Source organism: Panulirus ornatus, chromosome 17, assembly GCF_036320965.1.
Source record: "Panulirus ornatus isolate Po-2019 chromosome 17, ASM3632096v1, whole genome shotgun sequence".
In the NCBI taxonomy this organism is placed as follows: domain Eukaryota; kingdom Metazoa; phylum Arthropoda; class Malacostraca; order Decapoda; family Palinuridae; genus Panulirus; species Panulirus ornatus.
In genome coordinates this window covers 57,534,867-57,560,189 of record NC_092240.1, presented here as the reverse complement: position 1 = coordinate 57,560,189, position 25,323 = coordinate 57,534,867, and the positions used below count along the sequence as shown (strand labels likewise).

General features: G+C 41.5%; 1 protein-coding gene across 7 annotated transcripts in view; it reads left to right on the top strand.

Annotated features, from left to right (window-relative positions):
* Positions 1 to 25,323, top strand: part of LOC139754824 (synaptic vesicle 2-related protein) — a 133,733-nt gene that overhangs the window by 75,747 nt on the left and 32,663 nt on the right. For all 7 annotated transcript variants that reach the window (XM_071672689.1, XM_071672688.1, XM_071672684.1 and 4 more), the window contains one exon: positions 14,548 to 14,673. In XM_071672689.1, the coding sequence (XP_071528790.1) occupies positions 14,548 to 14,673 (126 nt within the window). The remainder of the gene's footprint in view (positions 1 to 14,547; positions 14,674 to 25,323) is intronic.

Here is a 25,323-nt window from a genome sequence, read left to right as displayed (position 1 = left end):
ATCCATGTAACCCCCTGATTCAACACCTGTTGCTATATCATCGATATTGCAGGTGATATTTGAGAGATCTACCAAAGAGTGTGATGATGAGAGTGGTGGTGGAGAATCAGAATACCTCCGTAGACAAAAAATGCAAACAACAACAGACCATTGTGTCCTTTCAAAACTGTTTGTAATAGTGGGAGATATCAGAAACTCACAGAATAGTTTAGTAAAAGTTGCAAGGCATACAGATGATTCAAAGAGAATAACATGTAAGTTGTCATTTTGATTATGAAGGTGCAAGTAGGGAAGTCATCGACTTTAAGCAAAGTATTTATTAACTCTACTCTTAAACTTATTCATAATAATTTATAGTACTGCTTTCAACCACTCTAATTGGCATATCATTCCACATATCAACATTTGTGTTGAGGAAAAATTACTTTGCCTCATTCAAGGTTAAATTGTTAGCTCATGAGCTTACATACATTACTACGAATAAAGTCAGATGAATCAAGTCATAGGTAACTTGATAGATCAAGTACCTATGATGGGATTTTGCCACAGTGACAGGACAAGCATTTAGTACTCACCGCATGACTTACTTGTTAGATAATGCTACTTTTCTTGATGGCAACTTCTCTGATATGGCTCTATGTTTGAGGGTTCATTTAGTATTGTCTTCAACCAAGAGTCTTGCCTTCTTTTGAAAGTTCCTGCCGTTGCTCCATGTAAATTTCTTTGTTCTCATGATGGTGCAATGAGTAAGCATTTTAGCTTCCTCGCTGGACATTCATATGTTTTTGTTATATGGCTTTTTGATATCCTTTCAGTTATTATACTTGCTTTAATTGATTAATTCTGTATTTTTTTCTGTGAGTTGCTTTCAGATTCGAGATGTCGCTCTTTATACCTTTTGTTTTTCACTTGGCATATAGTATCATATATCTTTATCTGTGTCTTTATAGATAAGGGTTGGTAACCCAGAATACAAAAAGAGCTCATCCTCTCCAGAGCTGGAGTGTATGTAAAATTGAAATATCAGTTACAAAATAGCATCAAACATGCTGCGCGCACACAAACACATATGTTGTAGTTCATAATGAAGAAATGATAGTATGGCATTTTCACAGACTTTTTACATACTTCAGTGTACTTTACTTTCCATAACCCTGTTTGAATCATTATTTTCATAACAAATTGATGTAGAAAATCCACTGCTAGTATGAACCCATAACACTGAAACAGGAGTTTATTTTTTAGTTCTTAGACATGATAACGATGTTTCAAAACTACCTTCATCTTTCATTTCTTTCACATTGCTGGGTTATTGGTGGAGTGGTCCTTAGAGTTTCTTCTGTTTCCAAACTAATGCATGAAATGTTCCCAGCATATAGCTTAATGCACCTCCTGTTTGTGAGTTTCTTTGTGTGAAGAGAAGATTGCTTTTAGTTTCAAGCAGGACTGTAGAATTACTTTGTTGATGTAGATTTTCAGTTTGTTTTATATGATGTTTCCCTAAAAATCTTGCTCATACTGGTAAGTGGATCTAAAGATGAGAAAAATACCAAAAATGTATTTCTTCATATATTTGTAGGCATTCAATAATGAATCTGCACTCCAAACTCTGCTTGATCTAGTTTTTAAAGATCTATCTATGTGTGTGTAAACACCAGGATAGTTTCTACTTTTTCAGATATCCAAGTTCCATTAGAAAAATTCAAATTTTTGTAGTCCACATGAGTTTTCCTTGGAAATTAGTTAATTCAAATTTCAGTTCTGTTAGATCCTTTCCCATGAATTGTAAAAAGTTGATTGCAGAAGTGTTTGCTTCAAATGATAAAGTTACCTTTTACCTTATGAATTCCTGAAATTGTCCTCCAAATGATTTCTGCATTTTCAGATAACATTTTGTAAGTCAGCTTGTACTACATGACTTCTTTGTATTGCTTCAGTGATGGGAAATGAACCAGCAAAATATTCCAGAGTCTCTAACAAACAGCACTAGCTTTTGCTTACATGACTGCACCTTTCCTAAAAGCATGAGAGCTAGAATTCTCTTTACTTGTAGTTATCTGTTGAGTTGAATTTGAAGTGATGTCATCCATAAAGTGAAACTTCTGTGGCTATTGAGGTTAAATAAGGTTAGTGTATTCATAAGCTTTCTGCATAAATATCTGCACTTCTTCCAGACAGTTTGCAAAATATGCAAGCACTCATCCCATGAAAACTCACTGTGCTCTGTTGTTCAGAAGATCCAAATATTGACAGTGGACTTCTTCAAGAAGTTCATGAAACAGTTGGTGGTTCAGTCTTTGATTCACTATTTTCTTGGTCTTCATTTCCAAGGTTGTCAGTTCTGAGAACTCTGGTGGGGATGAGTGTTTACAGATTGCCTCTTGATGAATAACACAGTGAACCATTCCCTTTTTAATATATCTGCCTCCTTTTCTATTCACTGTACTAACATTAGTCTTTCTAGTAACATTTCATCTGTGGAACATCATCTTTCTTGTTCCTCTCCTGATATTTTACTTCTCTGTGAGACCCAGTCATATGATGATGTTTTCACTATCCCTTTCTCATATCATATTATATTTTTATTTCACTTGATCATCATTTTCTTGGTCAGTGAGGTAGTGCCAGGAAACAAACAAAGAAAGAATGGCCCACCCACTCATACACACACATATAAATACATAAATGCCCATACATGCACATATACACTCATATACATATCAATATATACTTACATACAGATGCATACACATACTCAGACAAACACATATATACACATGTACATATTCAGTACTTACTTGCCTTCATCCATTCCTGGCTTAACCCTACCAGACAGGAAACAGCATCGCAACCCCCTGCTTCAGCGAGGATGCACCACAAAAACAAACAAAAAAGGCCACAGTCGTTCACACTCAGTCTCTAGCTGTCATGTTTAATGCACCGAAACCACAACTCCTTATCCACATCCAGGCCCCACAGACCTTTCCATGGTTTACCTCAGACATCTCACATGCCCTGGTTCAGTTCATTAACAGCATGTCTACCCTAGTATACCACATCGTTTCAATTCGCTCTATTCCTTGCACGCTTCTCACTCTCCTGTATGTTCAGGCCCCAATCACTCAAAATCTTTTTCCCTCCATCCTTCCACCTCCAATTTGGTCTCCCGCTTCTCCTTGTTCCCTCCACCTCTGACATATATATCCTCTTTGTCAATCTTTCCTCACTCATTCTCTCTATAAGCTCAAAACATTTCAACACACCCTAATCTGCTCTCTCAACCACACTCTTTTTATTACCATGCATCTCTCTTACCCTTTCATTACTTATTCAGTCAAACCACCTCCCACCTTATATTGTCCTTAAACATCTCATTTCCAACACATCCACCCTCCTCCATACAACCCTCTCTATAGCCCATGCCTCACACCCATATAACATTGTTGGAACTACTATTCCTTCAAACATACCTATTTTTGCTCTCCATGACAATGTTCTTACCTTCCACACATTCTTCATTGCTCCCAGAACCTTCGCCTCTTCCGCCACCTTGTGACTGACTTCTGCTTCCATGGTTCCATTCCTGCTAAGTCCACTCCCAGGTATCTAAAACACTTCACTTCCTCTAATTTTTCTCCATACATACTTACATCCCAGTTAACTAGTCCCTCAACCCTACTGAACCTAATAACCTTGCTCTTATTCACATTTACTCTCAACTTTCTCCTTTCACATACTTTTCCAAACTCATCCCTAACTTCAGCAGTTTCACAATAGAGTCAGTTACCAGAGCTGTATCATTTGCAAACAACAACTTACTTCCCAGGCCCTCTCATCCCCAACAGACTGCTTACTCACCCCTTTCTCCAAAACTCTTGCATTTACCTCCCTGACCACCCCATCCATAAACAAATTAAACAACCATGGGGACATCACACACCCCTCCACAGACTAACCTTCACTGGGAACCAGTTGCTCTCCTTTCTTCCTACTCATACACATGCTTTACATCCTTGGTAAAAACTTTACACTGCTTCTAGCAACTTACCTCCCACACCATATACTCTTAAGACCTTCCACAAAGCATCTCTTATCAACCCTATCATATGCCTTTTCCTGGTCCATAAATGCTACATACAAATCCATCTTTTTTCTAAGTATTTCTCACACACATTCTTCAAAGTAAACACCAGATCCACACTTCCTCTACCATGTGTGGTTCAGAGCTGATATCTGTGCTTATTCCAACAACAACAACTGCGGTATGCAAGAGGACCTGGAGTCCCCAAACTTTGGTGTTATGTGGCTCAAGGTCTGTCTTTCAACTTCTAGACTTTCTCTTTGTGTTACTCACTGGTTTCCTAATTCTACAAACTTTGTATCTTTCTTTGACTCTTTCCACTCCTGTCATAAGGCCATGACATCCTCTCACCTGCAAGCCAAGATCCTCTCCCTAGGGATTACCTGCATTCACTGTTGAGAATGATTGGCTTCCTCTCATATGAAATGTGGGTGGTTGAAGCCCTCACATTCTCCATTCTCAGTTATCTAGAGCAAATTATCACCCACCGCACTATGACCACTCTCATGATATTCTAGATCTGTTTTTCACCTCCAATCCTTCACGCTGTAGTTACAAAATCTTGCCCCCAATCTGTTCATCTGACCATGCTATCATTTTTCATTTCATTTCAAGCTAGAAGTTTCAGTTTTCTAAATTATTTCTTACATTTTTCATATGTATATATATATGTGTGTATGTGTGTATATGTGCATATGTATGTGTATATTTTTTTTTTTTTTTTTTTTTGCTTTGTCGCTGTCTCCCGCATTTGCGAGGTAGCGCAAGGAAACAGACGAAAGAAATGGCCCAACCCACCCCCATACACATGCCTTGATTCAATCCACTGACAGCACGTCAACCAAGGTATACCACATCGCTCCAATTCACTCTATTCTTTGCCCTCCTTTCACCCTCCTGCATGTTCAGGACCCGATCACACAAAATCTTTTTCACTCCATCTTTCCACCTCCAATTTGGTCTCCCTCTTCTCCTCGTTCCCTCCACCTCCGACTCATGTATCCTCTTGGTCAATCTTTCCTCACTCATTCCCTCCATGTGCCCAAACCATTTCAAAACACCCTCTTCTACTCTCTCAACCACGCTCTTTTTATTTCCACACATCTCTCTTACCCTTACATTACTTATTCGATCAAACCACCTCACATCACACATTGTCCTCAAACATCTCATTTCCAGCACATCCACCCTCCTGCGCACAACTCTATCCATAGCCCACGCCTCGCAACCATACAACATTGTTGGAACCACTATTCCTTCAAACATACCCATTTTTGCTTTCCGAGATAATGTTCTCGACTTCCACACATTCTTCAAGGCTCCCAGAATTTTCGCCCCCTCCCCCACCCTATGATCCACTTCCGCTTCCATGGTTCCATCCGCTGTCAGATCCACTCCCAGATATCTAAAACACTTCACTTCCTCCAGTTTTTCTCCATTCAAACTCACCTCCCAATTGAATTGACCCTCAACCCTACTGTACCTAATAACCTTGCTCTTATTCACATTTACTCTTAACTTTCTTCTTTCACACACTTTACCAAACTCAGTCACCAGCTTCTGCAGTTTCTCACATGAATCAGCCACCAGCGCTGTATCATCAGTGAACAACAACTGACTCACTTCCCAAGCTCTCTCATCCCCAACAGACTTCATACTTGCCCCTCTTTCCAAAACTCTTGCATTCACCTCCCTAACAACCCCATCCATAAACAAATTAAACAACCATGGAGACATCACACACCCCTGCCACAAACCTACGTTCACTGAGAACCAATCACTTTCCTCTCTTCCTACACGTACACATGCCTTACATCCTCGATAAAAACTTTTCACTGCTTCTAACAACTTGCCTCCCACACCATATATTCTTAATACCTTCCACAGAGCATCTCTATCAACTCTATCATATGCCTTCTCCAGATCCATAAATGCTACATACAAATCCATTTGCTTTTCTAAGTATTTCTTACATACATTCTTCAAAGTTGATGGAGAGAGGTGGGTGATTATTGGTGCATATGCACCTGGGCATGAGAAGAAAGATCATGAGAGGCAAGTGTTTTGGGAGCAGCTAAATGAGTGTGTTAGCGGTTTTGATGCACGAGACCGGGTTATAGTGATGGGTGATTTGAATGCAAAGGTGAGTAATGTGGCAGTTGAGGGAATAATTGGTATGCATGGGGTGTTCAGTGTTGTAAATGGAAATGGTGAAGAGCTTGTAGATTTATGTGCTGAAAAAGGACTGATGATTGGGAATACCTGGTTTAAAAAGCGAGATATACATAAGTATACTTATGTAAGTAGGAGAGATGGCCAGAGAGCGTTATTGGATTACGTGTTAATTGACAGGCGTGCGAAAGAGAGACTTTTGGATGTTAATGTGCTGAGAGGTGCAACTGGAGGGATGTCTGATCATTATCTTGTGGAGGCTAAGGTGAAGATTAGTATGGGTTTTCAGAAAAGAGGAGTGAATGTTGGGGTGAAGAAGGTGGTGAGAGTAAGTGAGCTTGGGAAGGAGACCTGTGTGGGGAAGTACCAGGAGAGACTGTGTACAGAATGGAAAAAGGTGAGAACAATGGAAGTAAGGGGAGTGGGGGAGGAATGGGATGTATTTAGGGAATCAGTGATGGATTGCGCAAAAGATGCTTGTGGCATGAGAAGAGTGGGAGGTGGGCTGTTTAGAAAGGGTAGTGAGTGGTGGGATGAAGAAGTAAGAGTATTAGTGAAAGAGAAGAGAGAGGCATTTGGACGATTTTTGCAGGGAAAAAATGCAATTGAGTGGGAGAAGTATAAAAGAAAGAGACAGGAGGTCAAGAGAAAGGTGCAAGAGGTGAAAAAAAGGGCAAATGAGAGTTGGGGTGAGAGACTATCAGTAAATTTTAGTGAGAATAAAAAGATGTTCTGGAAGGAGGTAAATAGGGTGCGTAAGACAAGGGAGCAAATGGGAACTTCAGTGAAGGGCGTAAATGGGGAGGTGATAACAAGTAGCGGTGATGTGAGAAGGAGATGGAATGAGTATTTTGAAGGTTTGTTGAATGTGTCTGATGACAGAGTGGCAGATATAGGGTGTTTTGGTCGAGGTGGTGTGCAAAGTGAGAGGGTTAGGGAAAATGATTTGGTAAACAGAGAAGAGGTAGTAAAAGCTTTGCGGAAGATGAAAGCCGGCAAGGCAGCAGGTTTGGATGGTATTGCAGTGGAATTTATTAAAAAAGGGGGTGACTGTATTGTTGACTGGTTGGTAAGGTTATTTAATGTATGTATGACTCATGGTGAGGTGCCTGAGGATTGGCGGAATGCGTGCATAGTGCCATTGTACAAAGGCAAAGGGGATAAGAGTGAGTGCTCAAATTACAGAGGTATAAGTTTGTTGAGTATTCCTGGTAAATTATATGGGAGGGTATTGATTGAGAGGGTGAATGCATGTACAGAGCATCAGATTGGGGAAGAGCAGTGCGGTTTCAGAAGTGGTAGAGGATGTGTGGATCAGGTGTTTGCTTTGAAGAATGTATGTGAGAAATACTTAGAAAAGCAAATGGATTTGTATGTAGCATTTATGGATCTGGAGAAGGCATATGATAGAGTTGATAGAGATGCTCTGTGGAAGGTATTAAGAATATATGGTGTGGGAGGCAAGTTGTTAGAAGCAGTGAAAAGTTTTTATCGAGGATGTAAGGCATGTGTACGTGTAGGAAGAGAGGAAAGTGATTGGTTCTCAGTGAATGTAGGTTTGCGGCAGGGGTGTGTGATGTCTCCATGGTTGTTTAATTTGTTTATGGATGGGGTTGTAAGGGAGGTAAATGCAAGAGTCCTGGAAAGAGGGGCAAGTATGAAGTCTGTTGGGGATGAGAGAGCTTGGGAAGTGAGTCAGTTGTTGTTCGCTGATGATACAGCGCTGGTGGCTGATTCGTGTGAGAAACTGCAGAAGCTGGTGACTGAGTTTGGTAAAGTGTGTGGAAGAAGAAAGTTGAGAGTAAATGTGAATAAGAGCAAGGTTATTAGGTACAGTAGGGGTGAGGGTCAAGTCAATTGGGAGGTGAGTTTGAATGGAGAAAAACTGGAGGAAGTGAAGTGTTTTAGATATCTGGGAGTGGATCTGTCAGCGGATGGAACCATGGAAGCGGAAGTGGATCATAGGGTGGGGGAGGGGGCGAAAATTTTGGGAGCCTTGAAAAATGTGTGGAAGTCGAGAACATTATCTCGGAAAGCAAAAATGGGTATGTTTGAGGGAATAGTGGTTCCAACAATGTTGTATGGTTGCGAGGTGTGGGCTATGGATAGAGATGTGCGCAGGAGGGTGGATGTGCTGGAAATGAGATGTTTGAGGACAATGTGTGGTGTGAGGTGGTTTGATCGAGTAAGTAACGTAAGGGTAAGAGAGATGTGTGGAAATAAAAAGAGCGTGGTTGAGAGAGCAGAAGAGGGTGTTTTGAAATGGTTTGGGCACATGGAGAGAATGAGTGAGGAAAGATTGACCAAGAGGATATATGTGTCGGAGGTGGAGGGAACGAGGAGAAGAGGGAGACCAAATTGGAGGTGGAAAGATGGAGTGAAAAAGATTTTGTGTGATCGGGGCCTGAACATGCAGGAGGGTGAAAGGAGGGCAAGAAATAGAGTGAATTGGAGTCATGTGGTATACAGGGGTTGACGTGCTGTCAGTGGATTGAAGCAAGGCATGTGAAGCGTCTGGGGTAAACCATGGAAGCTGTGTAGGTATGTATATTTGCGTGTGTGGACGTGTGTATGTACATGTGTATGGGGGGGGGGTTGGGCCATTTCTTTCGTCTGTTTCCTTGCGCTACCTCGCAAACGCGGGAGACAGTGACAAAGTATAAAAGAAAAAAAAAAAAAATTCTTCAAAGCAAACACCTGATCCACACATCCTCTACCACTTCTGAAACCACACTGCTCTTCCCCAATCTGATGCTCTGTACATGCCTTCACCCTCTCAATCAATAACCTCCCATAGATGAAAGCCGGCAAGGCAGCAGGTTTGGATGGTACTGCAGTGGAATTTATTAAAAAAGGGGGTGACTGTATTGTTGACTGGTTGGTAAGGTTATTTAATGTATGTATGACTCATGGTGAGGTGCCTGAGGATTGGCGGAATGTGTGCATAGTGCCATTGTACAAAGGCAAAGGGGATAAGAGTGAGTGCTCAAATTACAGAGGTATAAGTTTGTTGAGTATTCCTGGGAAATTATATGGGAGGGTATTGATTGAGAGGGTGAAGGCATGTACAGGGCATCAGATTGGGGAAGAGAAGTGTGGTTTCAGAAGTGGTAGAGGATGTGAGGATCAGGTGTTTGCTTTGAAAAATGTATGTGAGAAATACTTAGAAAAGCAAATGGATTTGTATGTAGCATTTATGGATCCGGAGAAGGCATATGATAGAGTTGATAGAGATGCTCTGTGGAAGGTATTAAGAATATATGGTGTGGGAGGCAAGTTGTTAGAAGCAGTGAAAAGTTTTTATCGAGGATGTAAGGCATGTGTACGTGTAAGAAGAGAGGAAAGTGATTGGTTCTCAGTGCATGTAGGTTTGCGGCAGGGGTGTGTGATGTCTCCATGGTTGTTTAATTTGTTTATGGATGGGGTTGTTAGGTAGGTGAATGCAAGAGTTTTGGAAAGAGGGGCAAGTATGATGTCTGTTGGGGATGAGAGAGCTTGGGAAGTGAGTCAGTTGTTGTTCACTGATGATACAGCGCTGGTGGCGGATTCATGTGAAAAACTGCAGAAGCTGGTGACTGAGTTTGGTAAAGTGTGTGAAAGAAGAAAGTTTAGAGTAAATGTGAATAAGAGCAAGGTTATTAGGTACAGTAGGGTTGAGGGTCAAGTCAACTGGGAGGTAAGTTAAGGAGGTAAATGGAGAAAAACTGGAGGAAGTAAAGTGTTTTAGATATCTGGGAGTGGATCTGGCAGTGGATGGAACCATGGAAGCGGAAGTGGATCATAGGGTGGGGGAGGGGGCGAAAATCCTGGGAGCCTTGAAGAATGTGTGGAAGTCGAGAACATTATCTCGGAAAGCAAAAATGGGTATGTTTGAAGGAATAGTGGTTCCAACAATGTTGTATGGTTGCGAGGTGTGGGCTATGGATAGAGTTGTGCGCAGGAGGATGGATGTGCTGGAAATAAGATGTTTGAGGACAATGTGTGGTGTGAGGTGTTTTGATCGAGTAAGTAATGTAAGGGTAAGAGAGATGTGTGGAAATAAAAAAGAGTGTGGTTGAGAGAGCAGAAGAGGGTGTTTTGAAATGGTTTGGGCACATGGAGAGAATGAGTGAGGAAAGATTGACCAAGAGGATATATGTGTCGGAGGTGGAGGGAACGAGGAGAAGTGGGAGACCAAATTGGAGGTGGAAAGATGGAGTGAAAAAGATTTTGTGTGATCGGGGCCTGAACATGCAGGAGGGTGAAAGGAGGGCAAGGAATAGAGTGAATTGGATCGATGTGGTATACCGGGGTTGACGTGCTGTCAGTGGATTGAATCAGGGTATGTGAAGCGTCTGGGGTAAACCATGGAAAGTTCTGTGGGGCCTGGATGTGGAAAGGGAGCTGTGGTTTTGGGCATTATTGCCTGACAGCTAAAGACTGAGTGTGAACGAATGGAGCCTTTGTTGTCTTTTCTTAGTGCTACCTCGCACACATGAGGGGGGAGGGGGATGGTATTCCATGTGTGGTGAGGTGGCGATGGGAATGAATAAATGCAGACAGTGTGAATTGTGTGCATGGGTATATATGTATGTGTCTGTGTGTGTATATATATGTGTACATTGAGATGTATAGGTATGTATATTTGCGTGTGTGGACGTGTATGTATATATATTGTGTATGGGGGTGGGTTGGGCCATTTCTTTCGTCTGTTTCCTTGCGCTACCTCGCAAACGCAGGAGACAGTGACAAAGCAAAATAAATAAAAATATAAATATAAACAGCACCTCCTCCTCCAACAGCCCCTTCTAAACGTAAGTATTGGAGCATCAGTAAAGCTGACTTAAAATTCTTTTCTGACTTTCTTTAGTTGAATTGTTGTCACTTTCTTGATGATGCCTCTCTCTCCGCCATACACACAGCAGTTGTCATTGTTGTGGAACTGGAAGCATTTATCCCTTCTTCTTCCAAGACATCCTTTCATTTCAATCCATGGTTCAACTGTTCCTGTTCTAAGGCCATTCAGGCAAGGGATCAGGCATATCAAGCTCGGAAAAATTATCCTTCCTCCAACTTTCATTCAGCACGTATCACAGCTCGTAATCATTGCAAGTATATTATATGTGAGGCAAAGTATTCCCTTGTTCAAATGAAGCATGATAACCTCTACTCTTCATTCACAGATAGGTTAGTCTGGTCTTTAGTGAAGGTCATCCCTCATAACTTCTGTCGCTTTACTTATCCTTCACTTTTCAGTTCTGATGTTACTATAGCTGTCTCTCCCATATACAGAGCAACTCTCTTTGGTTCTCATTTTTCTTCTAACTCTTCCTTGGATAACTCTAATGTTCTTTCACCCCCCATGGCATCTCTTATTAATCCTGTGCTCTTTCCTGTAATCTCATTTTGAACTATCCGAAAAGTTCCTCATTGTCATCCTTTCTGGCATCTTCAACTGGATACATCTTGGCAAAGATTATGCAGTTTCTGTGAAAATGCCATTTAAAATTGTGTTTTTTGCTGTTGGCTAATTTTTTCTTACAAATAAGACATGAAAGAGGTCAGCAAAGCTCAATATAAATGCAAATAATTTGGTCCAGTCATTTGCAGGTTCTTTATTTTTATCTTCTAGTTCTCTTTTCTTAAAAACTCAACTTTTGTGATACTTTACCCATTGTAATTTGCCTTTAATTCTAAATCATTTTTCTAACCAAATGGCTGTTGATCCTTAGAGAAAATGAATGACAGAATTGTTACATGAGTCCAGGAGAGCAAGGTCAAGGATAATAATCCAGATATGTCTAGGATGTTGGCTTATTCAGTGAGTAAACAGAGAAGTTTGTCCTAGCTCCATTTGTGTATAATCATATTTAAGCTACATTAAGATGTATACGTAAGATTACCTTTACAACAAAGACTGTGTTGTTTGCATTATATTGCTGCTCATCCACTGATATTCAAATTTTTGCATGGCTTAAGTAAATTATGGTTGTAAATAGTATATCATTCATGATCAAAATAATTTGCAGCCAAGTTGGTGCTGGAGAAAGAAACCTTTGCCCATATTCAGATGTTATCAGACATTATTACCTCAACTTTAGTGATCCTGTACCTGTATAATTTACCTTTAATTCTAAATCATGTTTCTCATTAAATGGCTGTTGATCTTCAGAGAACATGAATAACAAAATTATTACGTGGATATAGGAGAGTAGGATCAAGGACAATAATCTGGATATATCTAGGACATTGGCTTTTCCAGTGAGTAAACAGAGAAGTTCATACAAGTTCTGTGTGTGTGTGTGTGTGTGTGTAATCATATTTAAGGTATGATTAAGATGTGTTTGTAAGATTACCAGCACAACAGACTGTATTGTTTGCATTATAATGCTACTCGGCCACTAATATTTGGATCTTTGCATGGCTTGAGTGAATTATGGTTGTAAATAGTATATCATTCATGAGCAAAATCATTTGTAACCAAGTTGGTATTGGAGAAAGAAATCTGTACACATATTCAGAGGGAGTTATAAGATATTATTAATCCCAAATTATGTTTGATATTTAGATATGGATCTTCCTTGAGAAGGCTTTATATATTAAAACATTCCTATATTACCCACAATAACATAGACATTATAGTAATTGTGTTTGGTCTTAGAAATATCTTTAACACCTGAAAAAGATGTCTAAAAAATATCAGTTGGTGGTTATGACTTAACCTAGATGGCTTTAATGATCCAGGTATTTGATAGGCATCAGTGAGGTAGCGTCAAGAACAGAGGACAGAGCCTTAGAGGATATATCCTCACTTGACCCCATTCTCTGTTCCTTCTTTTAGAAAACTGAAAACTGGATGGGAGGATTTCCAGCCTCTGGCTTCCATCTCTATTAGTTGCCATTTATGATGTGCAGGGAATACATTGAAACTATGCAGCATGGGTGTGTGATGTCCCCATGGTTGTTTACTTTGTTAATGGATGGGATGGTTAGGAAGGTAAATGCAAGAGTTTTGGAGAGGGGGCAAGTATGCAGTTTGTTGGGGATGAGAAAGCCTGGGAAGTGAGTCAGTTGTTGTTTGCAGATGATACAGCTCTGGTGGCTGATTCAAGTGAGAGACTGCAGAAGTTGGTGACTGAGTTTGGAAAAGTGTGTGAAAGGAGAAAGTTGAGAGTAAATGTGAATAAGAGTAAGGTTATTAGGTACAGTAGCGTTGGGGGACAAGTTTATTGGATGTAAGTTTGAATGGAGAAAAATTGGAGGAAGTAAGTGTTTTAGAGATCTGGGAGTGGACTTAGCAGCAAATGGAACCATGGAAGCAGAAGTGAGTCACAGGGTGGTGAAGGGGGTGAAGATTCTGGGAGTGATGAAGAATGTGTGGAAGGAAAGAATGTTATCTCAGAGAGCAAAAATAGGTATGTTTTAAGGAATAGTAGTTCCAACAATGTTATGTGGTTGTGAGGCATGGGCTATAGATAGGGTTGTGTGGAGGATGGTGGATGTGTTGAAAATTGAATGTTTGAGGACAATATGTAGTGTGAGGTGGTTTGATCGAGTAAGTAATGAAAGGGTAAGAGAGATGTGTGGAAATGAAAAGAGAGTGGTTGAGAGACCAGAAGAGAGTGTGTTGAAATGCTTTGAGCTTATAGAGAGAATGAGTGAGGAGAGATTGATAAAGAGGATATATGTGTCAGAGGTAGAGGGAACAGGGAGAAGTGGGAGACCAAATTGGAGGTGGAAGGATGGAGTGAAAAAGATTTTGAGCGACTGGGACTTGAACATTCAGGAGGGTGAGAGGCTTGCATGGAATAGAGTGAATTGGAACAATGTGGTATACTGGGGTAGACATGCTGTCTGTGCACTGAACCAGGGCATGTGAAATGTATGGGGTAAGCCATGGAAAGGTCAGTGGGGCCTGGATGTGGATAGGGAGCTGTGGTTTCAGTGCATTAAACATAACAGTTAGAGACTGAGTGTGAACGAATGTGGCCTTTTTTGCTTGTTTTTCTGGGGCTACCTCGCTGAAGCAGGGGGCATTGATGCCGTTTCCTGTCTGGCAGGGTAGCGCCAGGGATGGATGGAGACAAGCAAGTATGAATATGTACGTGTGTATATATGTTTATGTTTGTGTTTGTATATGTATTTATATATGTTATTTGTATGTGTGTAGGGGCATTTATGTATATATATATGTGTATATGAGTGGATGGGCTCTTCTTCATCTGTTTCCTGGTGCTACCTTGCTGACACAAGAAACAGCAATTAAGTATAAAAAAAAGAATATTATTGTGTTTAATTCTTCACACCTCTTTCAGTGTTTCTGGGCTGTAGGAGCTTGTGCTGAGGTTATTCTTGCTCTGTGGGTGATGCCAAGTATGGGCTGGACAGGACTATTAGCACTGTCTATTATTCCACTGGTTCTCTTTGTGCTGGTATGTGAGGTAAGTAAAATTTACACTTGTAAAAATCTTAATGGAAACATTCCCATACAGATCAAGTTTGGAAATGTCTCTTATCAGCAGTTTTTCCCTGGACCATGAAATATTTTCTTAAGGAATATTAGGGTTAGGACCTTCTATCCCTCTTGTCTGTTGGTGGGAACAATGGCTTTCCCAAACGTTTCTTTCCTTTTAAATGGGAAGTGGCCACATGCTCATCCTGGACCCACACTTGGCTAGTCAGAGACTGCCATAGAGATGATGGCATCAACCATTGCCTCTTCGGGAAAGAAAGCTCACTTTTTTCTTCTAGGGTTGCATTCCCCACATGTAGTAGAAGGTGACTAAAGGGGACGGGAGCAGGGGGCTAGAAACCCTCTCCTTCTTGTATTTTAACTTTCTAAAAGGGGAAACAGAAGAAGTCACGTGGGGAATACTCATCCTCCTCGAAGGCCCAGATAAAGGTGTCTAAATGTTGTACAAAGGCAAATGGGGTAAAGGTGAATGTTCAAAATACAGAGGTATGAGTTTGTTGAGTATTCCTGGGAAATTATATGGGAGGGCATTGATTGAGAGGGTCAAGGCATGTACAGAACATCAGATTAAGGAAGAGCACTGTGGTTTCAGAAGTGGTAGAGGATATGTGGATCAGGTGTTTGCTTTGAAGAATGTATGTGAGAAATACTTAGAAAAACAAATGGATTTGTATGTAGCATTTATGGATCTGGAGAAGGCATATGATAGAGTTGATAGAGATGCTTTGTGGAAGGTCTTAAGAGTATGTGGTGTGGGAGGCAAGTTGCTAGAAGCACTGAAAAGTTTTATTTGAAGATGTAAGGCATGTGTACGAGGAGGAAGAGAGGAGTGTGATTGGTTCTCGTTGAATGTCGGTTTGTGGCAGGGGTGCATGATCTCTCCATGGTTGTTTAATTTGTTTATAGATGGGGTTGTTAGGAAGGTGAATGCAAGAGTTTTGGAGAGAGGGGCAAGTATGCAGTCTGTTGTGGATGAGAAGGCTTGGGAAGTAAGTCAGTTGTCGTTTGATGATGATACAGTACTGGTGGCTGATTCGGTTGAGAAACTGCAGAAGCTGGTGACTGATTTGGGTGAGAAACTGCAGAAGCTGGTGACTGAGTTTGGTTAAGTGTGTGAAAGAAGAAACCTGAAAGTAAATGTGAATAAGAGCAAAGTTATTAGGTAAAGTAGGATTGAGGGACAAGTCAATTGGGAGGTAAGTTTGAATAGAGAAAATCTGGAGGAAGTGAAGTGTTTTAGATATCTGGGAGTGGATTTGGCATTCGATGAAACCATGGAAGTAGAAGTGAGTCACAGGGTGGGGGAGGAGGTGAAAGTTCTGGAGGCATTGAAGAATGTGTGGAAGTCGAGAACATTATCTCGGAAAGCAAAAATGGATATGTTTGAAGGAATAGTGGTTCCAACAATGTTATATGGTTGCGAGGTGTGGGCTATACATAGGGTTGTGCAGATGAAGGTGGATGTGTTGGAAGTGAGATGTTTGAGAACAATATGTGGTGTGAGGTGGTTTGATAAATAAAAAGAGTGTGGTTGAAAGAGCAGAAGAGGGTGTATTTATATGGTTTGGTCACATTGAGAGAATAAGTGACGAAAGATTGACAAAGAGGATATGTGTGTCAAAGGTGGACAGAACAAGGAGAAGTGGGAGACCAAATTGGAAGTTGAAGGATGGAGTGAAAAAGATTTTGAGCGATCGGGGCCTGAATATGCAGGAGGCTGAAAGGCATTCAAGGATAGAGTGAATTGGAATGATGTGGTATACAATGGTCGACATGCTGTCAAGGGATTGAACCAGGGCATGTGAAGCGTCTGGGGTAAACCATGGAAAGTTTTGTCGGGCCTGGATGTGGAAAGGTTGCTGTGGTTTCAGTGCATTATACATGACAGCTAGAGACTGAGTGTGAACGAATGTGGCCTTTGTTGTCTTTTCCTAGCGCTACCTCGTACATGGGCAGGGGGAGGGGATTGTCACTTTATGTGTAGCAGGGTGGTGATGGGAATGAATAGAGGCAGCAATTATGAATTATGTACATTTCTATATATGTATATGTCTGTGTATGTATATATATGTATACGTTGAACTTTATAGTTATGCATATGTGCATGTATGGACGTGTATGTTTATACATGTGTATGTGGGTGGGTTGGGCCATTATTTCATCTGTTTCCTTGCGCTACCTCGCTAATGCGAGAGACAGCAACAAAGTACGAAAAAAATATATGTGTATATATATATATATATATATATATATATATATATATATATATATATGTGTGTGTGCATATATATATATGTGTGGATCAGGTGTCTGCTTTGAAGAATGTATGTGAGAAATACTTAGAAAAGCAAATGGATTTGTATGTATCATTTATGGATCTGGAGAAGGCATATGATAGAGTTGATAGAGATGCTCTGTGGAAGGTATGAAGAATATATGGTATGGGAGGCAAGTTGTTAGAAGCAGTGAAAAGTTTTTATCGAGGATGTAAGGCATGTGTACGTGTAGGAAGAGAGGAAAGTGATTGGTTCTCAGTGAATGTAGGTTTGCGGCAGGGGTGTGTGATGTCTCCATGGTTGTTTAATTTGTTTATGGATGGGGTTGTTAGGGAGGTAAATGCAAGAGTTTTGGAAAGAGGGGCAAGTATGAAGTCTGTTGGGGATGAGAGAGCTTGGGAAGTGAGTCAGTTGTTGTTCGCTGATGATACAGCGCTGGTGGCTGATTCATGTGAGAAACTGCAGAAGCTAGTGACTGAGTTTGGTAAAGGGTGTGAAAGAAGAAAGTTAAGAGTAAATGTGAATAAGAGCAAGGTTATTTGGTACAGTAGGGTTGAGGGTCAAGTCAATTGGGAGGTAAGTTTGAATGGAGAAAAACTGGAGGAAGTAAAGTGTTTTAGATATCTGGGAGTGGATCTGGGAGCGGATGGAACCATAGAAGCGGAAGTGGATCATAGGGTGGGGTAGGGGGCAAAAATTCTGGGAGCCTTGAAGAATGTGTGGAAGTCGAGAACATTATCTCAGAAAGCAAAAATGGGTATGTTTGAAGGAATAGTGGTTCCAACAATGTTGTATGGTTGCGAGGCGTGGGCTATGGATAGAGTTGTGCGCAGGAGGATGGATGTGCTGGAAATGAGATGTTTGAGGACAATGTGTGGTGTGAGGTGGTTTGATCGAGTAAGTAACGTAAGGGTAAGAGAGATGTGTGGAAATAAAAAGAGCGTGGTTGAGAGAGCAGAAGAGGGTGTTTTGAAATGGTTTGGGCACATGGAGAAAATGAGTGAGGAAAGATTGACCAAGAGGATATATGTGTCGGAGGTGGAGGAAACGAGGTGAAGTGGGAGACCAAATTGGAGGTGGAAAGATGGAGTGAAAAAGATTTTGTGTGATCGGGGCCTGAGCATGCAGGAGGGTGAAAGGAGGGCAAGGAATAGAGTGAATGTGAAATGGATCGATGTGGTATACCGGGGTTGACGTACTGTCAGTGGATTGAACCAGGGCATGTGAAGCGTCTGGGGTAAACCATGGAAAGCTGTGTAGGTATGTATATTTGCGTGTGTGGACGTGTATGTATATACATGTGTATTGGGGGTGGGTTGGGCCATTTCTTTCGTCTGTTTCCTTGCGCTACCTCGCAAACGCGGGAGACAGCGGCAAAAAAAAATATATATATATATATATTATTATGATTATTATTATTTTCCTCAGTCGCTGTCTCCCGCGTTAGCAAGGTAGCACAAGGAAGCAGGTGAAAGAATGGCCCAACACATACACATGTATATACATACACGTCCACACACGCAAATATACATACCTATACATCTCAATGTACACATACATATACACATACAGACGTATACATATATACACATGTACATAATTCATACTGTCTGCCTTTATTTATCCCCATCGCCACCTCGCCACACATGAAATAACAACACCCTCCCCCCTCATGTGTATGAGGTAGCACTAGGAAAAGACAACAAAGGCCCCATTCGTTCACACTCAGTCTCTAGCTGTCATGTAATAATGCACCGAAACCACAGCTCCCTTTCCACATCCAGGCCCCACACAACTTTCCATGGTTTACCCCAGACACTTCACATGCCCTGGTTCTATCCAATGATAGCACGTCAACCCCGGTATACCACATCGTTCCAATTCACTCTATTCCTTGCACGCCTTTCACCCTCCTACATGTTCAGGCCCCGATCACTCAAAATCTCTTTCACTCCATCTTTCCACCTCCAATTTGGTCTCCCACTTCTCCTCGTTCCCTCCACCTCCGACACATATATCCTCTTGGTCAATCTTTCCTCACTCATTCTCTCCATGTGACCAAACCATTTCAAAACACCCTCTTCTGCTCTCTCAACCACACTCTTTTTATTACCACACATCTCTCTTACCCTTACATTACTTACTTGATCAAACCACCTCACACCACATATTGTCCTCAAACATCTCATTTCCAGCACATCCACCCTCCTGCGCACAACTTTATCCATAGCCCACGCCTCACAACCATACAACATTGTTGGAAACACTATTCCTTCAAACATACCCATTTTTGCTTTCCAAGATAATGTTCTCAACTTCCACACATTTTTCAAGGTTCCCAGAATTTTCGCCCCCTCCCCCACCCTATGATTCACTTCCGCTTCCATGGTTCCATCCGCTGCCAGATCTACTCCCAGATATCTAGAACACTTCACTTCCTCCAGTTTTTCTCCATTCAGACTTACCTCCCAATTGACTTGACCCTCAACCCTACTGTACCTAATAACCTTGCTCTTATTCACATTTACTCTCACCTTTCTTCTTTCACACACTTTACCAAACTCAGTCACCACCTTCTGCAGTTTCTCACATGAATCAGCCACCAGCGCTGTATCATCAGCAAACAACAACTGCCTCACTTCCCAAGCTCTCTCATCCACAACAGACTGGATACTTGCCCCTCTTTCCAAAACCCTTGCATTCACCTCCCTAACAACCCCATCCATAAACAAATTAAACAACCATGGAGACATCAAACACCCCTGCCGCAAACCTACATTCACTGAGAACCAATCACTTTCCTCTCTTCCTACACGTACACATGCCTTACATCCTCAATAAAAACTTTTCACTGCTTCTACCAACTTGCCTCCCACACCATATATTCTTAATACCTTCCACAGAGCATCTCTATCAACTCTATCATATGCCCTCTCCAGATCCATAAATGCTACATACAAATCCATTTGCTTTTCTAAGTATTTCTCACATACATTCTTCAGAGCAAACACCTGATCCACACATCCTCTACCACTTCTAAAACCACACTGCTCTTCCCCAATCTGATGCTCTGTACATGCCTTCACCCTCTCAATCAATACCCTCCCATATAATTTCCCAGGAATACTCAACAAACTTATACCTCTGTAATTTGAGCACTCACTCTTATCCCCTTTGCCTTTGTAAAATGGCACTATGCGAGCATTCCGCCAATCCTCAAGCACCTCACCATGAATCATACATACATTAAATAACCTTACCAACCAGTCAACAATAGTCACCCCCTTTTTTAATAAATTCCACTGCAATACCATTCAAACCTGCTGCCTTGCCGGCATTCATCTTCTGCAAAGCTTTTACTACCTCTTCTCTGTTTACCAAATCGTCCTCCCTAACCCTCTCACTTTGCACACCACCTCGACCAAACACCCTATATCTGCCACTCTATCATCAAAAACATTCAACAAAACTTCAAAATACTCACTCCATCTCCTCCTCACATCACCACTACTTGTTATCACCTCCCCATTAGCCCCCTTCACCGAAGTTCCCAGTTGCTCCCTTGTCTTACGCACTTTATTTACCTCCTTCCAAAATATCTTTTTATTCTCCCTATAATTTAATGATACTCGCTCACCCCAACTCTCATTTGCCCTCTTCACCTCTTGCACCTTTCTCTTGACTCCCTGCCTCTTTCTTTTATACATCTCCCACTCAATTGCATTTTTTCCCTGCAAAAATTGTCCAAATGCCTCTCTCTTCTCTTTCACCAATAATCCTCACTACCCTTTCCAATCAACCCACCTCCCACGCTTCTCATGCCACAAGCATCTTTTGCGCAGGCCATCACTGCTTCCCTAAATACATCACATTCCTACCCCTTTCCCCTTACCTTCTTTGTTCTCACCTTTTTCCATTCCTGTACTCAGTCTCTCCTGGTACTTCCTCACACAAGTCTCCTTCCCAAGCTCACTTACTCTCACCACTCTCTTCACCCCAACATTCTCTCTTCTTTTCTGAAAACCTCTACAAATCTTCACCTTCGCCTCCGCAAGATAACAATCAGACATCCCTCCACTTGCACCTCTCAGCACGGTTAACGTCCAAATGTCTCTCTTTCGCATGCCTATCAATTAACATGTAATCCAATAATGCTCTCTGTCCATCTCTCCTACTTACATACGTATACTTATGTATATCTCACTTTTTAAACCAGGTATTCCCAATCACCAGTTCTTTTTCAGCACATAAATCTACAAGCTCTTCACCATTTCCAGTTACAACACTGAACACCCCATGTATACCAATTATTCCCTCAACTGCCACATTACTCACCTTTGCATTCAAATCACCCATCACTATAACCTGGTCTTGTGTTCATCAAAACCACTAACACACTCATTCAGCTGTTCCCAAAACACTTGCCTCTCACGATCTTTCTTCTCATGCCCAGGTGCATATGCACCAATAGTCACCCATCTCTCTCCATCAACTTTCAGTTTTACCCATATCAATCTAGAGTTTACTTTCTTACACTCTCACATACTCCCAAAACTCCTGTTTCAGGAGTAGTGCTACTCGTTCCCTTGCTCTTGTCCTCTCACTAACCCCTGACTTTACTCCCAAGACATTCCCAAATCACTCCTCCCCTTTACCCTTGAGCTTCATTTCACTCAGAGCCAAAACATCCAGGTTCCTTTCCTCAAACATACTACCTATCTCTCCTTTTTTCTCATCTTGGTTACATCCACACACATTTAGACACCCCTATCCCCAGGGATGGGGGAGAAAGAATACTTCCCGCGCATTCCTCACATGTCGTAGAAGGCAACTAAAGGGGATGGGAGCGGGGGGCCAGAAACCCTCCACTCCTTGTATTTTAACTTTCTAAAAGGGGGAGACAGAAGAAGGAGTCACACGGGGTGTGCTCATCCTCCTCAAAGGCTCAGATTGGGGTGTTTAAATGTGTGTGGATGTAACCATGATGAGAAAAAAGAGAGATAGGTAATATGTTTGAGGAACGGAACCTGGATGTTTTGACTCTGAGTGAAATGAAGCTCAAGGGTAAAGGGGAAGAGTGGTTTGGTAATGCCTTGGGAGTAAAGTCAGGGGTTAGTGAGAGGACAAGAGCAAGGGGAGGAGTAGCACTACTCCTGAAACAGGAGTGGTGGGAGTATGTGATAGAGTGTAAGAAAGTAAACTCTAGATTGATATGGGTAAAACTAAAAGTGGATGGAGAGAGATGGGTGATTATTGGTGCATATGCACCCGGGCATGAGAAGAAAGAACATGAGAGGCAAGTGTTTTGGGAGCAACTGAGTGAGTGTGTTAGTAGTTTTGATACATGAGACCGGGTCATAGTGATGGGTGATTTGAATGCAAAGGTGAGTAATGTGGAATTTGAAGGAATAATTGGTGTACATGGGGTGTTCAGTGTTGTAAATGGAAATGGTGAAGAGCTTGTAGATTTATGTGCTGAAAAAGGACTGGTGATTGGGAATACCTGGTTTCAAAAGAGAGTTATACATAAGTATACGTATGTAAGTAGGAGAAATGGCCAGAGAGCGTTATTGGATTACATGTTAATTGATAGGCGCACGAAAGAGAGACATTTGGATGTTAATGTGCTGAGAGGTGCAACTGGAAAGATGTCTGATCATTATCTTGTGGAGGCGAAGGTGAAAATTTGTAGAGGTTTTCAGAAAAGAAGAGAGAATGTTGGGGTGAAGAGAGTGGTGAGAGTAAGTGAGCTTGGGAAGGAGACTTGTGTGAGGAAGTACCAGGAGAGACTGAATACAGAATGGAAAAAGGTGAGAACAAAGGACATAAGGGGAGTGGGGGAGGAATGGGATGTATTTAGGGAAGCAGTGGTGGCTTGTGCAAAAGATGCTTGTGGCATGATAAGCATGGGAGGTAGGCAGATTAGAAAGGGTAGTGAGTGGTGGGATGAAGAAGTAAGATTGTTAGTGAAAGAGAAGACAGAGGCATTTGGACGATTTTTGCAGGGAAATAATGCAAATGACTGGGAGATGTATAAAAGAAGGAGGCAGGAGGTCAAGAGATAGGTGCAAGAGGTGAAAAAGAGGGCAAATGAGAGTTGGGGTGAGAGAGTATCATTAAATTTTAGGGAGAATAAAATGATGTTTTGGAAGGAGGTAAATAATGTGTGTAAGTCAAGTGAATCAATGAGAACATCAGTGAAGGGGGCTACTGGGGAGTTGATAACAAGTAGTGGTGATGTGAGAAGGAGATGGAGTGAGTATTTTCAAGGTTTTTTTAATATGTTTGATGATAGAGTGGCAGATATAGGGTGTTTTGGTCAAGAAGGTGTGCAAAGTGAGAGGGTTAGGGAGAATGATTTGGTAAACAGAGAAGAGATTGTAAAAGTTTTGCGGAAGATGAAAGCAAGCAAGGCAGCGGGTTTGGATGGTATTGCGGTGCAATTTATTAAAAAAAGGGGTGACTGTATTGTTGACTGGTTGGTAAGGTTATTTAATATATATATATATTATTCATGGTGAGGTGCCTGAGGATTGGCGGAATGCTTGCATAGTGCCATTTTACAAAGGCAAAGGGGACAAGGGTGAGTGTTCAAATTACAGAGGTATAAGTTTGTTGAGTATTCCTGGGAAATTACATGGGAGGGTATTGATTGAGAGGGTCAAAGCACGTACAGAGCATCAGATTGGGGAAGAGCAGTGTGGTTTCAGAAGTGGTAGAGGATGTGTGGATCAGGTGTTTACTTTGAAGAATGTATGTGAGAAATACTTAGAAAAGCAAATGGATTTGTATGTAGCATTTATGGATCTGGAGAAGGCATATGATAAGAGTTGATAGAGATGCTTTGTGGAAGGTATTAAGAATATATGGTGTGGGAGGCAAGTTGTTAGAAGCAGTGAAAAGTTTTTATTGAGGATGTAAGGCATGTGTACATGTAGGAAGAGAGGAAAGTGATTGGTTCTCAGTGAATGTAGGTTTGCAGCAGGGGTGCGTGATGTCTCCATGGTTGTTTAATTTGTTTATGGATGGGGTTGTTAGGGAGGTGAATGCAAGAGTTTTGGAAAGAGGGGCAAGTATGCAGTCTGTTGTGGATGAGAGAGCCTTGGAAGGGAGTCAGTTGTTGTTCGCTGATGATACAGCACTGGTGGCTGATTCATGTGAGAATCTGCAGAAGGTGGTGACTGAGTTTTGTGGAGTGTGTGAAAGAAGAAAGGTGAGAGTAAATGTGAATAAGAGCAAGGTTATTAGGTACAGTAGTGTTGAGGATCAAGTCAATTGGGAGGTAAGTTTGAATGGAGAAAAACTGGAGGAAGTGAAGTGTTTTAGATATCTGGGAGTGGATTTGGCAGTGGATGGAACCATGGAAGTGGAAGTGAATCATAGGGTGGAGGAGGGGGCGAAAATTCTGAGAGCCTTGAAAAATGTGTGGAAGTCAAGAACTTTATCTTTGAAAGTAAAAATGGGTATGTTTGAAGGAATAGTGTTTCCAATAATGTTGTATGGTTGCAAGGCGTGGGCTATGGGTAGAGTTTTGCGGAGGAGGGTGGATGAGCTGGAAATGAGATGTTTGAGGACAATATGTGGTGTGAGGTGGTTTGATCAAGTAAGTAATGTAAGGGTAAGAGAGATGTGTGGTAATAAAAAGAGTGTGGTTGAGAGAGCAGAAGAGGGTGTTTTGAAATGGTTTGGTCACATGGAGAGAATGAGTGAGGAAAGATTGACCAAGAGGATATATGTGTCAGAGGTGGAGGGAACGAGGAGAAGTGGGAGACTAAATTGGAGGTGGAAAGATGGAGTGAAAAAGATTTTGAGTGATTAGGGCCTGAACATGCAGGAGGGTGAAAGGCATGCAAGGAATAAAGTGAATTGGAATGATGTGGTATACCGTGGTCAACGTGCTGTCAATGGATTGAACCAGGGCATGTGAAGCGTCTGGGGTAAACCATGGAATGTTCTGTGGGGCCTGGATGTGGAAAGGGAGCTTTGGTTTGGGTGCATTATTACATGACAGATAGAGACTAAGTGTTAATGAATGGGGTCTTTGTTGTCTTTTCCTAGCGCTACCTCGCACACATTAGGGGGGAGGGGGTTGCTATTTCATGTGTGGCGAGGTGGCAGACAGTATGAATTATGTATATGTGTAAATATGTATATGTCTCTGTGTGTATGTATATGTATATGTTGAGATGTATAGGTATGTATATTTGCATGTGTGGATGTGTATGTGGGTGGCTTGGGCCATTCTTTAATCTGTTTCCTTGCGCTACCTCGCTAACGCAGGAGACGGCAACAAAGCAAAATGAAATATATATCTTTTTCTTTCAAACTATTCGCCATTTCCC